This window comes from Pyrus communis, chromosome 3 (assembly GCF_041283825.1).
Source record: "Pyrus communis isolate YQ-2024b chromosome 3, ASM4128382v1, whole genome shotgun sequence".
NCBI classification, from domain to species: Eukaryota; Viridiplantae; Streptophyta; class Magnoliopsida; order Rosales; family Rosaceae; genus Pyrus; species Pyrus communis.
The window spans coordinates 27,554,386-27,571,607 of record NC_142567.1 but is presented as its reverse complement, the minus strand read 5'-3'; the positions used below and the strand labels follow the sequence as shown (position 1 = coordinate 27,571,607).

At 36.3% G+C, this 17,222-nt stretch overlaps 4 protein-coding genes across 5 annotated transcripts; 1 reads left to right on the top strand and 3 right to left on the bottom strand.

Annotated features, from left to right (window-relative positions):
- Nucleotides 1–161: 161 nt before the first annotated feature.
- Nucleotides 162–8,060, bottom strand: LOC137715187 (uncharacterized). Its single transcript, XM_068454426.2, has 20 exons — nt 7,903–8,060; nt 7,687–7,799; nt 7,528–7,603; nt 7,222–7,364; nt 6,837–6,923; nt 6,343–6,426; nt 5,550–5,757; nt 5,280–5,365; nt 4,901–5,132; nt 4,694–4,817; nt 4,136–4,272; nt 3,467–3,575; nt 3,216–3,258; nt 2,831–3,002; nt 2,648–2,718; nt 2,421–2,514; nt 1,356–1,571; nt 1,055–1,264; nt 487–879; nt 162–394 (listed from the first exon to the last, which is right to left on the bottom strand). The coding sequence occupies exons 1-20, from the start codon at nt 7,918–7,920 to the stop codon at nt 269–271; spliced, it is 2,742 nt and encodes a 913-aa protein (XP_068310527.1). The 5' UTR covers nt 7,921–8,060; the 3' UTR covers nt 162–268.
- Nucleotides 8,061–8,562: 502 nt separating this feature from the next.
- LOC137715644 (bifunctional bis(5'-adenosyl)-triphosphatase/adenylylsulfatase FHIT) lies at nt 8,563–10,705 on the bottom strand. Of its 2 annotated transcripts, none has more exons than XM_088691613.1 (4): nt 10,571–10,705; nt 9,617–9,762; nt 9,070–9,168; nt 8,563–8,974 (listed from the first exon to the last, which is right to left on the bottom strand). In XM_088691613.1, exons 1-4 carry the CDS (start codon nt 10,680–10,682, stop codon nt 8,861–8,863), a joined length of 471 nt encoding a protein of 156 aa, XP_088547739.1. In that variant the 5' UTR covers nt 10,683–10,705; the 3' UTR covers nt 8,563–8,860. The 2 variants fall into 2 exon arrangements, with proteins under 2 accessions (XP_088547739.1, XP_088547740.1); XM_088691614.1 differs by having other exon boundaries at nt 9,674–9,762.
- Nucleotides 10,571–13,279, top strand: LOC137716016 (protein YCF54, chloroplastic). The gene is made up of 4 exons (XM_068455402.2): nt 10,571–10,888; nt 11,527–11,882; nt 11,981–12,213; nt 12,929–13,279. The coding sequence occupies exons 2-4, from the start codon at nt 11,628–11,630 to the stop codon at nt 13,122–13,124; spliced, it is 684 nt and encodes a 227-aa protein (XP_068311503.2). The 5' UTR covers nt 10,571–10,888; nt 11,527–11,627; the 3' UTR covers nt 13,125–13,279.
- Nucleotides 13,280–13,940: 661 nt separating this feature from the next.
- LOC137716014 (reticulon-like protein B2) lies at nt 13,941–15,513 on the bottom strand. Its single transcript, XM_088691612.1, has 4 exons — nt 15,198–15,513; nt 14,922–15,102; nt 14,325–14,466; nt 13,941–14,224 (listed from the first exon to the last, which is right to left on the bottom strand). Exons 1-4 carry the CDS (start codon nt 15,397–15,399, stop codon nt 14,090–14,092), a joined length of 660 nt encoding a protein of 219 aa, XP_088547738.1. The 5' UTR covers nt 15,400–15,513; the 3' UTR covers nt 13,941–14,089.
- Nucleotides 15,514–17,222: the final 1,709 nt, after the last annotated feature.

Sequence of the window (17,222 nt, the reverse complement as noted above, 5' to 3'; positions counted from 1 at the left end):
TTCGTCTGGCCACCCTAGGCAGAAGGCATTTCAGTTTGGAAGTAGAACAAGAATCGCACATCATAGGCAACTGAAACCAATCCATTCAAAATTTACCTTACTGTCTCTCGATCAGGCGGGTTAGTTGTTGATCGGTCCTAAAATTTTAGGGATTCACAAACGCTGTACGAACAGTTTACTCTTTTCCGACAGCCGGTAGTAAACTTCAGATCAACCATGTTTAACATACTAAGTCTATTCAGCAACTAGACGGCCTGTTCTTTTACAGTTAGATAATCATATACAAGTTGGTCTTTTTATATATTAGAAAGTCAACTTCAAGGGAGCTAAGTATATCGATCACAGATTGTTCTTCAGATCCGCTGAAGTGCTCCAAAATCTCAGAGAGAGAGACCTGCAAACATCCAAGTTTTTAAACTTGTTAGTTTTACCTTCGCTTGAAAAGTGAGGATAATATCACCTACCATTTCGCGACACTATACTTACCCCGTCTTGGTTCTTAAGCCAATCGTATATGGAACTCTCCGTTGCCTTCAATGCAAGGGAACTTTCATCATCTGGACTACCAAGTTTTTGGCGTTTTGTTGGGAGTAAATCCTCTAAATGTGCTTTGGGTTGGTTTACTGCTTGTCCCCTGGTCAAGGGAAGAGAAGTGGTCTCTTCAACTTTACCCGAGCTTGCAACTGAATCTTGGGCCAATGCCTTATCTTCAAGAGGTTCTTCCGTGGGGGATTTACGAGCAGAACATGGTGACGATTCTGTTTCCTTGCTTGGAAGTTGACCAGCTTCTTGTGCATCATGGGGGCTAGATGGAGTCCCTTCCAGAGACACTCCAAGCCTTTGCATTGCCAGGCAAGTCTTGATGTGTGCGTAACTTATCTGGCATTGTAAAACATTCAAACAGATAAAAGAAAATGCACGTAAATGGCCCATCTATATGAGTATGAAGCACATATAAAACATAAATTTGCGTACATATACACAATTAGACAGTCACATTAATAGCATAACTGAAAATGAACTCCAAAATCAAGGCAAAGGTTTTGAGGCTCACATCTTCTGGCAATTCGTCTTTGATAGGCTTTAACCTTTCCGTAGGGCCAACCTTTGAAATGGCACACTGTATATCGGAGAGAACTTTATGCGTTAGTCCAACCTCGTTGCATAGCCTGATCCAATCAATTTCGCATCCTTCTTGAGCAGCTTCTACCAGATAATCAAGAACAGTCTGCTCTTTAATAGGAGCAGATCTACCAGGGAAGTTCTGTGATTAAAAAGATTTAAGGTATGTAAGAATTGGAAGTACAAGGAAAAGATAATAATCCATAGTAAATACTGAATATTGGAAAACATACAGCAATTTTCTGAATCGACAAACCCTCAACATGCCACAATTTCCAGGCTTCAAACTTTGCTGGCGTTAACTTTCTTGGTTGGTTGGGTACTGGATAGACTTTTCTCGTAATAGCAGTAGTTTGTACGGTTGCCTCTCCATCCAATGAAAGATTTAGTCCTTGTGATAGATCCCGAATGATCCGAAGAAAATTGTTTCCATGAGTCACTACAAGGTGCTGCATGTATAAAGAATTAAAGATGACATTTAGCCTTCTTATTTAGAAAAGTTAAAAAGAGCAGGAAAACTTATATGAAACAACGAAAAATATCATTTACTTTGCTAGGATAATTCATTGAAGCTTCAGTAGGATAATTCATTGAAGCTTCAGTTAGATAAAAAAAAATCGCTGAATGTGCTATTTGTGACTTGGTGGAATTAGAACCCCGGCCAACTGTTTGTTCAGTGCAGGAAGCAGATCCGGGACATTGTTAAGGACGAGATAAAGGTAGTATAGATTATATGCTATCTTGGATAATTTTTTAATTTTTTTTTTTTTTTTTTCTAGATTTGAATTTTGATCTCCCTTGAGGCATTTGACAAGCATTCAGCCATTATAAAATCAACTTTTACGAAAAGTGCTTCTATTGTCGTGAATTATGGCGTGTGGAAAGGCATTGTCATGTTCAATCCTGCAACGAATTTTTTACCAGTTACTCGTGCCTATGTCCAGTATTCTCAATACTTGGAAGCCATCAGAAAAGTGTGCTTGAGAATAGTGAACCAAGTATTGATCTGTACATATTCGAGTCCTTTGCCAGCCAAAGGACACGATTAGTACAAACAGATTACATTCAGTCGGAAAAACACAAAACATGTATCTGCATCAAAACTTGTTTAACACAAATGCAATGTATCAAATCCTTGTCGTTAAGAACTAAAGATTTTGAGAGGAAATTTTTTTATTAGTTAAACTACGAGGGTTTAGTTGGTTTGCCAATTATGATTTAGATCCTGGTTAACTATCACACTGGAGAATGGAGATATACATACAGAAAACTTTGCTATTGCTCTCTGCAAGACATACCTGGTTGACACCATCGATGTTTGCTAGTCTTGCTTTGGTAGATGGTCTTGCTAAAGCAATTTTTTTAATCGTTTGATCACCACAAATAGCATATCTGCAAAGAGTAAAATTTGGATGAACTCAATGTTTTCGGTAAAAAAAAAAAAAATGAAAATTGCTTTTAAGACATTAAGAGAGAAAATATTTGGAATTTGTGGTCTTGACTATATAATTAAAAAGAGATCTACGGAGCGGTTCCAAGGCTTCTTGCGAGCTTCCTTCTCTCTTCTAAAAGCATGTGGTAGAGTTGTTTCTCTGCCTGAGAGAAAACGAAAATGCGTAAAAAAGGTACCATTGTAAATGTGTATAACATACGGATAAAATATTGAGTAACTGAGGTGAATAAACACAATAACAATTAAGTTGCCAACCTCTGAGAATCCTTCACATTCCAGAGTAGCCAAACTCTTAATTTCTCCAACTTCGCCTGATGCATGTTTATTGTCTTCATCATTGACCATTTCACTGGTCAACGGCAAGAATAGGGGTGGTTGATGATCCGGTCCAGCAGAACTAAGAAATTGGTAAGCTTTTGGACTAAGACTGATGCATGAAAAAAGAAAATTCAAATTCAATCATTTTCTTTTCGAGTTTTGCAATTGAAATTCAAGAAAAAGAAGAAGACCTATTATTAATGACAGAGAAGGGTCATTTCTGGTGGCATTTAGTATCATATAAAAACTAAATAGACGTCGAAAAAGAGATTCATTATTAAGTTTTACCTTCGCAAAAGTAGAATAAATGAAAAGAGTATACCTTACAGTTCGGTATATGTCCTTTACTGTCTCCCTCAAATAACCTGTATTAAAAAGAGCATTTTAACTCATGCACAGACCAATTATCAGTTAATAACTCAAATGCAAGTATATCAGCTTATGTGAACAAAGATACAAGTATAACATGTAAGCGTTGGTGAATGTCTTAAGCATTCATATGCCTCCGGTATTAAAATGTCAAAAGTAATACTCAGAGCAAGGAGACCAGGATAGAAAGTGTCCCTTATATACCAGAAGAGATTAATTGGTAACCAAGGGCTTTCCACCAATTCGAAGAATAGTCTTTCCCAAGCCCATGCAGTGGAAGCTTGTCATATTGGGCATCAATAATTTTTTTAGCCTGTATGCCACATGGAAAGATCACCATGAGTAACCCAACGATGTAAAAGTTGAAAGGAAAAAAAAAAAAAAAAAAAAAAAAAAAAGCTGAAAATGACACTTTAAAGAACTTTAGGACCAGGACCTTTCAGAAAGAACAGCGTTTAACAGAAGCTAACCGTATAAAACAATTAGCTTCTAGGAATTCTTAATAATTTTTTCGTTACAACTTTCAGCTTGTATCACTCACATGTTGTTTATAACCTTATATCATTAAGTTAATTTGAATTTTATTCCTTCAATGTTAGCAAGAACATAACTGTCTTTTGAAAACCGCAAACAGAGATATCACTAAAGCTAAAACACAAGGCTAAAGATTCACATTTTTTCCCTTGAACATCACCTAATGTAGAAGAGAGAAGAATGAATCCACGGAAAACCAACTTTTATTCATACACTTCAACTCTTTGGACCTCCAGATCATCAAATGCTAAACATTCTCGTAGTAATTACTTGTGCACCTTTTTATCGATGATAAACATGGTATACTGTGTTTCAAAATCAAAATGCATTAAAACTCACTCGAGAGCCACGAAGAATGTCTACAGGCATACTGAGACCCCATTTACCCCTACATGATTGAATGCAAGCCATTAGAAGAAATGCTTCTTTAGACATGTCTCGCTCCCTCTTTGTGGAAGTGCAGTTATCACAATTACCTACAAACACAATTTTAAGCCACCGCATAATAATTGGTTCAGTTTAAGTTGAAAGATTATCTACCATGGAATACTGATGCAGGTGAATTGATGCTAAAGCGATAAAACAATTATGTTTCATTTTAATATTATAATCTAAAAACATTTAATGAAACAACTCCAACTGTCATAAAAACTTTCAATCTATCTAATCTAAGTAGTCCCTTGAATATTAACATGAAATTATATCATCTCTGTCAAGTTCAGTTCCAATATTTTATTGAAACAAAAAGCACTGAATTTAAATCCTAGCATCAAAAGCTAGCAGTGAGTAAATAAGGCAGATGATTGAACTATAGTACATGGATGCAGTTTGAAACTTCAACACTAAAATTAGGGGGGTCTGAACTCAGGAATTCCAATAAAGAAAGAAGATCCATACCGCATTTATCAGTTGGAAACTTTTCCCCAAAATGACCAAGCAAAGCCTTCCTTCTGCAAGTTGTCAGTAAGCAGTACCGTTGTGCTGCCATCAACGACTCTACAACAGCTTTACGTTGACTTTCCTGGTGATTAGAAGCCCACAATAACTCATGAGGCAGAAAAATATTTAGCCACATCCTAGAACAGAAACAAAATAAGCACTTACAGAATGTAGCTCTCCAATGTAAAAGTCAGCTTTTGCAAAGTCACTTCTAGTGTAATAAAGCCAGCAGACAGATGCAATACCATCTCTACCGCATCGTCCACTTTCCTGGTAATAAGACTCCAAGCTCTTTGGGCAACCATAATGTATCACTTGCCTTATGTTTGGCTTGTCAATACCCATTCCAAAAGCAATTGTAGCAACCATGACATCGAGTTCATCTCGTACAAACAATCTGATGAAAAAGAATGACAAGCATCATGTAAAATCCGATGCAATGCAAGGTTAAGAAATGGAAGGGTGCTGTACTCAACAATTACATTGATAGCACAAGGAGCAACTATAAATTCTACTTTAAATACACATGGAATACGATGAGAACCTATGGGACTCTGCACGAGCTTTATTGTCCATTTGACCATGATAGATTCCAGCCTTAATACCTACCTCCTTGAGTGACTCGAATACCTAGGGAAGGTAATGAAAAACATTAAAAGAATGTAAGCCAGGTTCTTCAGAAAATTCATTCATGAATAAAACAAGACATTGATAAAAACTATCATATACATGATATAATGCAGACAGTAAGTTACACAGATACAGTGCATGCACAAAAATACATATGTTAAGAAAACGAAATTAAAGAACGTACCTGCTCAACATCTTTAATTGTCGTACAGTAAATGATAGTTGAACCATCTGAACGCACAAATTTTGAAACTTCTTGAACGAGCTCCTGAACAAATGATTGACCACGATTGAATGACTTGACACCATAGAACAGATTTGTCCGGTCAAATGAGCCTATGGCAACATATGGGTTTTGCATCTTCAAGGAATTAACAATGTCCATCCGAACCCTGGAATATGAATACAAGAAAAGATAAATATTGAAGTTTTCATAACATTAAAAAATAAAAATAAAAAATAAAAAAAATAAAAAAAATAAAACAAATAAAAAAAAACCTTAAAAGTAAATCAAAGTAAATAATGCAGGGTCTCCAAGTGCATCACAATTTTCACCAAGTGTGTTACAGTTTTCACCTATTTGAAAGAGAATTATAGTCCTATACGTTAAGTTACAAAAATCATAAGAGTATGGGTCAAGTAAGGTATAGTTTTGTGCCACCGTTCTCTAGGATCTAGCAAACATAAAAAATATTAGATGACAATAGCTCACTTCCTAGTTCCCACGGTTGTTCTGCCAAGTTATGAAGTTCCAGGGGTAAGCAGAATTAGAGAAACTAGTACAAGAAACGAAAATATTTCTGTTGTAATATAAGGCACCAAAAGCGGATAATACAAGCGGCTTACAGAAATAAAGAATGTTTGTAAATATTATCAGTTGAATTCTGAGGATTTTAAATAAACGGAAGCAATATCCGAATAGAAATGCAACAGCTGATAAGAACATCAAAGTCAGAGAGAGAGAGAGAGAGAGATACTTTTCAGTAGCAGTTGCAGTTAAGGCAATAAATGGAACATCAACAAGAAGGCCACGTAACTTGTCTAGTTTCTTGTATTCTACCCTGTAAAGTCCACAACGAGAAATGCTTTGATGATGAAGATTAGTGATTACAAGTAACATTAAGATAATTATAGGCATAAAACAAGGTGAGAAATAGATATACAAGGAACAAAATCGACACATGAAGCTCTGACTGAAAAAACACTTGTGGACGAATATGCATTAAATAGTAATTTGGAAAACAAGAAACTAACCATAGTACCACCACCCAAAGACTAGGCAACTTTGTTTTAAAACTGAAGTAGGATCAGTAAAGGAACTTAAGCTTTAGAGATTTTGTTGATCTCAATCCCATTCTAGCCAGAAATTGGAGAATGATGCCAAAATAAATGTCACAACATTTCAAAAACAAAGACTATGAAATCAAGTCATTACGATTTACGTTAGAAAGAACCACTAAATATCAGTAACCTGAAATCATGGCCCCACTCCGATATGCAATGTGCTTCATCAACAGCAAACAAACAGAGTCCAACACTTAGCAAATTGGACCAGAAACTGCAAATAGGCATAGAGTCAGGATACCAATTTCTGTGAGATACATAAATAATCTAGAATATAATACTGACATTGAAAAATCCACTAAACTCCTTCCATATGCCAACAAAATCTTGATAATGGCAGACACTACAATATAAAGTTCTCATCTACAATCATCGTACGTCCATGACCACAGTAGTCCTAGTTCACTAGTCCAAACTCCGAGCTCATGTTTGTAATTGTAATATAGCACACAAAGTGCAAAACAGAACAGAAACTTGAAACTGATATATGGCAAATAAAACTAGCAATGTACCTTGAAGGAACCAAACATGCCTTTTCCGGGGTCATGTACAAGATATCAAATTGACCACTTTCAGCTCTGCTCTGGACAGTGGAATCAGTTTGGCTACTTCCCATAAACTCGGCTCTAATTCCGCGTTGCTTCAAAGACATTACCTTTAAACAAACATCAAATATTTCATTTAACTTCCAACGACACGCAATTACTGATTACTAATCTTCAACAGAAACAGAATTAAATTACATGATTATATACCATTATTCAACCAAAACAAAAAACAAAAACCAACCCAACAAAAAGAAACAATCTTTGGTTCACCTGATCTTGCATTAGGGATATAAGAGGGCTCACAACAACACCAGTCTTTCCGACAACCAACGGAGGGACCTGATAGCTGTCAACAAAAACAACCCAGTAAATCAAACACTTCTAAAACCCTACTCAAACGACAGAGAAAGGAAAGGAAGAAGCTTTTACCACAACGACTTGCCGCTTCCGGTGGCCATCACAATCAATGAGTCGTTTCCTTCTATGATTTTCTCAATCACTTCCTTCTGGTACGGTCGAAACGAAGAAAACCCAAAATATTTCTACACCCAAAAATTCAACAAAACTAAAATTTTAAAAAAAAAAAAAAAAAGACTAAAAATGAAGAAAAGAAAACAAGAAGCAGAAGAAGATAAGGTCCTTCACCTTGAGAATGGACTGCATTTCTGCTGAGACGATCAGTCGGCAAGGATTTTTCGGAGGAAAGAAAAGCACTTTTGAGTTTTTAGCTGCTTTTTTTAGGAGTTTTGAGAAATGTTTTTTCGCTTTTCATTAAGCAGATAATAATACATATATATATATATATTAGCGTCAGAAATCCCCAACTTCTCCCGCCATTTCTTTGAGGAAGAAACTTCGGAACCCCAGGCCCACAGAAACCAACCACCGCAGCCCAATACCCATATATGCGCCATATTCTACTTTAAACTAACATAACGTGCGAAAACACCGGAAAAGAGGTCTTTGGACTTGGGGTTTTTGACAATGTGGCTAGGCGCACATCTGCAAGTTTCTTCCTTATCTTTGGTTGTTAAAACAGTTGTCTTATAACTTGGTCGGTAACATACCATTGGAGAAGCAGAACCTATCGATCCCGCGTCATTTTTTTTAAGGAAAACTAATAAAAATAGTTTTAAAACTTTGAGTTTTGATGATAAGGACAAAATAAAGGGTCAAGTGAATAGTACCAGATTTGACTTTTTAATGTAAAAATATGATTTTTCGTTAAAATGAACAGTACCGTGAGTTTTTCATTAAAACTCCCTTTTTTTTACAATGTAAATTGAAATTTTCTCCAAAAGCATGTTGTATAATGGTACATTTTTGAAATTTAGAAAACTTGTGGTTGAATCTGTTTGGAATGTATGATGAAACTGTCGTCAGATAACATATACAAATGAGCATAAACCGGGAGCCGACGGACGTCAACAACTTAACACAACTATCAAGCTCCGACTCTAATCTGGCTACAACTATCAAGCTCCGACTCAAATCCAGCTACGACTCAAATCCAGCTACAATTGTAGTAAACCATCCAAACACAATGGAAACATCCGGCGAGAAAAAAATTACATATTGTGCTGCATATCGGAACATCTACATTCTAAAACAACTTTTTGTACTCTTCGGCTTCTTGTGCCATTTCCTCGAGGCTTTTGTCCTTCCTTTCCTTGTCTAAATCAAGCTTTTGCGTTAATTCCTTCTCCTTTTCATCTAGCTATAGCATTGAACAAAGAAAAAGTAAATACTTGAGGCTAAAATATACGAATTAGTAAGTGTTAATAAAACCTGAAACAGATGTTCTATTCTTACTGCATCATAAATCTCATCATTCTTCTCAAAGTCGCCACCTTTCCGTGGGATGATATGAATATGAACATGGGGTACAGTCTGTCCCGCTTCGGGTCCATCCTAAGGTTCCAACAAGAGGACAAAGTTAGCTTCGGGGGACATGAAACCATTACAATGTGCAGTAACGAAAATTTCAGATTCAAAGATATGAACTTCAGCATTAAGGACCTTCTCCCAACAAACATCACAAAGTAAAATTGTCGCCATTGAATACCACACGAAAAGTGGGTAACCTGCTCTGCCTCAAATAACGAGTTCAAAGCATAATTGCTGGGTGATATGGAAGTGAAAAGGAACCTAAAAGCTTGGAGCAAGTTTCGAAGTATGACCAATGTACGCTTTATGTGTCGATAAACAAGAATGATTGACAAATATAAGGCATTAAGCGATCACTTTGTTATTAGTAATATCATTAACAGACCTCAAGGGCAAAATAACTGTCTGAAAACCAGGCCAAACACAGAAATACTGTTCACTAATATAAAAAAGTTAGTCTAAAAATTCTTACTTGAATAGCAAATGTGAGAGATGATGCTTTGTGGTAACTCTCAAGCCGGCTACCAACCTTTTGTGCTGTGATCCAAAGATCACTTGTCTCATCAGCAGTGAGATCAACAAAGCGCTTCACTTCACGCCTTGGGCAGACAAGCACATGTACATGATGTCAAGTCAAGCAAGATTGAATCGAGCATATTATAATTCCACAATAAAATGGGTATAATTTGCACGCACAGTTACACACAATGCTTGGTCATCCTTCTGCCGGTGTCTTTCAACACATGCAGATGAGAAAGGAAGTAAGGCACACATATCAGTCCATGATAAACTATATACAGAGTCGTGGTCCGAAAGAGACCAGTCAATATCTACTAAAAAAAAGGGATGCACTTAGTAGCATGTTCTTAAGACTCAAGCATTGCAACCAGCTGAATCTACTATCTGCTGCTTACATTTTGGTGCCACAGAAAACATTTTCGGACCCAAAATCAAGCTGGATAAAAGACTCTTCCTTTTCGAGTCCAGAACGAAAAACCAACACCCTTTCCTTTGACATCCATATTCATTACTCACTAGCATGATCCAATCAATCAGTAATAAAACTCATATACTGCCTTAATTCTCCAAGCAAGAAAAAGGGCACAAAAACAAGGAAATTTCCCACAGATAGCTCTTTACCGTAGTGGCGAACAACAATCATACCTATGCAACTGGTGCTGGTTCGAACTAACTATTTAACCCACTAAGGCTATTGCCACTAAAAACAGAAAATTTCCCAACTTTTTTTTTTCTTATATAACATATTAACAATGCATTTATTCACCGATCCCAACACAAAATTTAATTTCAAAGCAAATAAAAGGATATGACCTGCAAAGAAAAAGGAGAATTGGGTCATCAAAATTGCAATTTCTACATCCAATTTTCATGCTTTGATTATTCAGTGTTAAGAGTAAGAGAAAAGTACCAGGAACAAGAGGGCGCATGTTAACCAGGGCGTAGGATAGCTTGGTGGAGTAGAACACTTCCCTCCTGTCGATATTGTACGGCCCGAACTTGAAGCTCTCCGAAGCCATCTGTCTGCGTTTTATAAACAAAATATAATGAATGGTGCCGGCGGCGGAGGTTAAGGAAAAGGAAAGGGCTGGAATTGGTGGTTTCTTGGCGGGGGTGGAGAAGTAGGAAGGACGAAGGAAGGCGGTTCTGGCGACGGAGGACGATCGTGTAATGAGAGATCTGACAGTGGAAGCCACCGTTGGGAATAGAATTTTACGCTTTTGAGGTGAGCTAATGCTTTTTTTTATTTTTATTTTTTATTTTTTATTTTTTATTTTTTAACTTGCCAAACAGTTTTTTTTTTTTTTTTTTTTTTTTTTTTTTTAATATTCCTCGAATGTTAGAATCTCAAGAATTAGAAATTTTCGTTTCCTAAAAAGTAAAATGTTAAACGACTCAAGTATGTCTTTATTGACTGAAAAATAAACTTGTTTACTCCTTTTGTCATACTACAGATTATCATACATCTAACCTAAACGGCTAAACTCTTTTGTGTTTGTCGCATTTCCTCAACAAACATCAAATCATAAACACACTAATTTATTTTAGAGCCCCGCTTCGAAGGTTTGTTTAGAGCCTTCAAATTCTCAAGGTTAGTACAGTGTCAGATCAAATAATTGAAGAAAATCAAATAAATAAAAATTAATAAAAAATATGTATGAAGTAAAAATGATTATACGAATTGCACCACAATTCGTTTTAGGTTTCAACTTTCCCTTTAGGCCTATGTTTTTTTTTTGTTCGCACAACGTTATATTATTAAGATGAAACATTACAATAGCGGTGTCCATATACCATATAAGTTGCTTCCTATGTCTAATTTTCTTGAAAGTTAAAAACATATATAATATGTATTTGTATCAGGAAAAAGATAAGTAATGTAGATAAACACTGGATAAGGCTGGCTCAGCTTGTTATATCGAAGCAAGGAAGACACAGCTGAAGAAGAAGAACCAGAAGGAGAAATGTCAGCCATGACAACTCTCAGTCAGGCATGCTGGGCTGCCGCCGTCGTGAAGCCGAAATCAAACACCGCCATTTCCCATATCCAAAACCCAAAGCCCAAATCTTTAGCTCTTCCTCTCTCGGCCAATTCCAGCTGCGGTCACTTCTTCTCCTTCAATCCCAAAGCCGCCCTCAAATCCTCCTCCTCCTCCGTCCGTACATTCGTTGCCGCCGTTGAATCCGACCAGCTCAGCTCCTCCGACTCCGCTGACAAGGTCCAATTCTCTCTTCAACCCATAAAAAGTTTTCCTTTTAATTTTTCATTTTCTCATCCGAGACCGTAAATTTTGAAACTTTTTGTTTCTGAATGCAGGAAAAGCCGAGCAGGTACTATTTCGTGGTTGCAAATGCGAAGTTTATGCTCGATGACGAGGAGCATTTCCAGGAGCAGTTGTGTGAGAGGCTTCGATACTATGGAGAGAAGAACAAAGAGCAGGACTTTTGGCTTGTGATCGAGCCTAAGTTCTTGGATAAGTTTCCTAACATTACTAAGAGATTAGGAAGGCCTTCCGTGGCTCTGGTTTCGACCAACGGTCCTTGGATTACGTAAGTTTTTTATTGCGAACTTGCTCGGTTGCAATTTGTTGTTTTCTGACTGCTGTTTTGTTTCAGATTCATATGTTTTGTTAGTTAAGTAGTGATGTAGCAGAATCAGAGGTTCAATTGGGAATTTCTGTTGTGTGTTAGTGTCCAATTCTCTTGTGACAAAGTTTGATGATGCTAAGTTTCTAGACTCGATCGATCTTTATGGTAGAACGCGGACAACTGCAAGAATCCGAAAGTTTAAGTTGTTGAAGATGAGTCGAGAATTGTGTATCTAGCTAACACTGTCTCTAGTTTGCAGCCTTATCCTGCGCGTGGAGAGGTGGATGTAGATATTCATACATGTGCATCTTCACCTTGCATCTTTTAAGTTTAGAAATAAGTGGTGGAAAGGGGGTTTAGAGTGATGTTTGAATCCAGTATCTCCTGCAACTAGAGCTACGATATGATTTTAGAAAACCAATAATCCTCGAAAGTCGAAGTCCTTGAGAAGGATTACATTGTAACAACCATGTAAAGATGAGATTCTACATGATTGAAGCGTATACTTACACCCTTAAATATGCTAGCAACAACTCCTCAGCTAAACAAACTACATGACCTGATGTTTCGATATAAGAAATATCTTCATGTGTTTGTACATAAGTAGAAATATGAAAGTTGTGACCCTTACAATGGGGGCAATGTCTCTGAATCTGATCATGTTTTGCGGCTGCAGGTTTATGAAGCTGAGACTGGACAGAGTGTTAGCAGAAAGTTTTGAAGCCGAGAGTCTAGAAGAAGCGTTAGCCTCCAATCCAACCACTATCGAGTTTGAGAAGCCACAGAAATGGGTAGCACCTTATTCCAAGTATGAATCCGGGTGGTGGGGGTCCTTCTTGCCGCCAAGAACGAAAGAGGGGAGCAAAGCGTAAATCACTTTTTTTCTTTCTCAACGTGGATTTCGTCATCTGTTACTAACTAGAGCTGAAGTTGATGCATGTAGGTAATGTGATGTTTTGCAAGGTTAGCACCTCATGTAATAAACTTGTGTAGTTGCCTATTAATGTGTGAAGAGAGTATTGAAGAAGTTGTCTGTCCAAAAGGATGAAGAAATTTGCTTGTGTGATGCGCGATTAATGTAATAGCTTTCGACATTGCATTCACATCAGAAAACCGAAATATGAACGAATACATTTTCTTCAATCGAGCAAGGAAGATGAATGATTACTTTTCTTGATCAATACTCCTCGAGGAAAACTAATTAAACAAGACTACTAGTGAAACACATAGAAAGCAACATATTTTCTACATCATCATTACAGCCTTGATCAGAAAAAACCCGAGGGAACAAAACCAGCAAGAACGGAATATGAACTGTACCGACTATATGAAGAGGAAGAGTCCAGCAGAACTTCAAAAATAGTCAGGCAGGCAAATAATTTTGGTTGCTTTCTGTTCTTGTTAGAAATTACTTTCTTTCTGAGTTTCTGAAGGACTGTTTCATCCAACACTGCATACTGCTTCTTTATTACAATCAGCGCTTTCTCTGCAATGCTGTCCACGCTATCCTCAAGATTATCGTACAACGCGGCACTATCATCAGTATGACAAACACTGACCAACCAAAACGAAAAATTCAGTACTCGTCTTGGTAACATAATTAGCAGACAACGACCAATTAGCTATTAGTCGAATGATACTTTTCATTTTACAAAATGCAATGTTAGTAGATTAGTCGACATTTATAGTTTTCGATGCAAGAACAAGATGTTATTTATAACAATTAGTCGAAACATGAATCGTGGATCAACAAAGGCCTCTCAGGAACTTCTTTAAGAATAAGAAAGAGGAATCTCATGTAAACATTGCAAACAACATCAACGTTTGTAAATGTTGATCATAGAGATTTCCAAGGACTAAAAGCTCTATGGCAGAGACGAAACAGTTGGAGCTGATTTAAACCTAAGTAAAGAAAGCTTAAGAAAGTGCACCGACTTCCGATGACAGAGAGAACCCACAAAGTCGACGCCACCTGCAAACGAGTTCATCACGTTAAAGTTTCATGTTCAATCAAAACCTACTATTCTTGCAGCATAAACAAAACCTAGAGGTGTATGAAAAAATGTTGGTACCGCGAGGAAATCTCTTATGTCTCTCCCAAAAACTACATGCCCAAATGATCTTAACGCTTGATTATATGTAGTTGTCAAGGAAATAGCAGTCCTCATAAACAGGTGCTGTGGTACTACAATCTCTGGAATTTCTGGTGCAGACCTGTTTCATCATCATATTCTATCCAGAAATCATAACACAGACACATGAAAAAACCAATTAAAAAAAGGGAACCTTAACGAAAAGCTCCCGGTACTGTTCACTTTAACGAAAAACCACATTTTTACACTAAAAAGTCAATCCTAGTACTACTCACTTTACCCTTTATTTCGTTCTTATCGTTAAAACTAAAAATTTTCAAGCCCTTTTCATTAGTTTTCCTTTAAAAAAAAGGAAATATGGGCAGATAGAAGAACCACTAAGGCGCTTATAAATTCATAAAACTAGAGGAACCCTAAATATACAATAAAGGGGCATTAAAACGTGGTTAATGCACAGCGTATTGTGTGTTCAGTGTCTTCCGAGCTCTATTTTGTATAGTTTGTAATTAACCGTTTGTTTTTTTTGTGCATATTAGCCTAAACAAAAATTAAATTAGACAAAATTAAGGAGCTCACACATGGATGAAGGAACCAAAGTTGGACCACAAGAACAAGGCTGTCAAGGAAAGCAATGAAGCATGGCAAAGAAACACAACCAAATTATATCCTAATCTCTCAAAGAGAAGCCATGTGAGTGTTGCACCCATAAAAATGTAGGCTGAGATCTGCTTGTTTCTCCAAAGTATAATATCAGCAGCTGAAAGAATTAATTAATTTCACTTTAAGGTTAATAAAAGCATGAAATTTACAGCAAGCAGAAGAAAAAAACATTTACAATTACAGCTTACGTACATACACCAGCGCCGAGGACAACATGAAGAGGCTTCTGGCGACCAAACAATCGGTTCTTGCATGTAAAAGCCAAGCAGTAATTATCAATGTCGGAGTCGGAAGAGTCATCTGGATCTGATTGGTTGGTGAGAAATTCAGAATCTGCAATATCCACGTCCACCGGATCCAACATTTTATGTGTACGTTTAATGTTTGTATGCATGTAAATTGTAATTACATTAATCACTCTCTTAATCACTTAACCTGCAATGCATGTCACCAACAAAACAGATTACGAATTGCATGCAAAAATCACGTCAAACAACCTCCATTCCACTCATTCTTTCTTCTGAATCCCAACTTAAATATGAGGAACAGGAAGGCTTTGATCTTCTGGCGTGGTGCATGTTTCTCTACCCTCCACAACACCCCTTGTCTTGTGGCCACGTGTTTCTGGAAAGGGGTAATTGAAGTTCGGGTGAAAGAAAAAGAATATGATGGTGTTATTCACATTGGCCTATTTTTATTTTTCATACTCTCTTGCTAATTTTTTGCCAGTAATCTTTTTCAGTTTATTTTATATGACAGTCGAAAATTTAGAGGGTGTGTAAAAATTAAAAACGAGTGTGTGGATAACACTACTCTAAGAATATCATATATTTGGACTAGAAATTTCTTTGTAGTTACATTTTTTTATATATTAAACTGCAGAACAAAATAATTCTTCGATAATAGTTGTATGCGAAGCACCTACATCTCTAAATGCAGGGAGACCTATTATACTAAAAAGATCCCCCTGGTCCCTCGTGTAAATTTGTGTCATTGAGAATAGAAAGGTAAGGATAAAACAACAATTGGGACATCATTTACCAAAACCTTGCAAAATGAAGTAATAAAGAACCATTAATTTGAAAATCAGAAACCCGTCAAGATTAGAAATTCAAATGCGAACTAGCAAAAGCACGCCTAAGATGAAGAAGACAAGCTCAGATTTACCAAAACAATCCGCAAACACACCTTTCTCAATAAATGTAGGAACAAAAAAAAGTCAGGATCAAAATAAAAAATTAAAAAAAAAAAAAAAAAAAGTCGATGTCAACCGTGTTGAAAATGAACAAAATCAACACCAATAATAATTGTAAAGAATTACGCAAATTATGAACTGTGATGGCCAATAAATGTATGAAAATGTGTCAAGCATTTATTCTGTGTTGATGTGATCTGAAATGACTACTAGTTTTAAGATATTGTTATAAAGTAATTAAAGGCCTAACTGAAGTGATTGAAAGTATTTGTTCTAAAACTCAATGTTTGCTCAAATATCTCTCCCAATATAGTATAAATGATAAATTGTTATAAATTTGTAATATTTATCATTCTTCCTAGACTATATAGTTTTTTTACATTTAATATTGATTCAAAGATATTCAACACCAAAAAGTGGGCATTTGGGCTCAACCATACAATTAATGGGGCTAATCATAATATTTAGGAATCAAACTTGTCATTCAAGTGATTCAAATTTTAGACTTTTTATTTATAAAGTTATAATTAAAGAGAAATAGTAAATATGTAAATAACACTAGACCGTAATAATAGTGACACTTATGATATGGGTTAGGGGTGTCTATATTAATTGTTCTTGAGTTTCAAGAAATTAGCGATTCATATTTTGCAAACACATCGACATGCCCTATTGCAATAAATAAATCAAAAGAAGAGAACGAGTTGTATCTATAGTAATGTTACATTAATTATTGTGACCTGGTAAGAAAAAACAATATCTTATCGGATGACCTGATAACGTCCTGACACATTAACGGGTAACCTTATAACTACTCAACTCGTTAACATGTTGATCCGAAACTTATTATTTTTCATGTCATTTATGTTGGATTAAAATTTAACCGGTCGTGCAATAAATTATCTGCCCTCGTTTAGTCCATCCATTCTATAATTATAATCCTTTCATCAATAAAATTGCACATAAAAAAATTAAGAAAGTAAGCTATTCTATTGAAGCCTTCCTTTTTTTTTTTTTTTGTC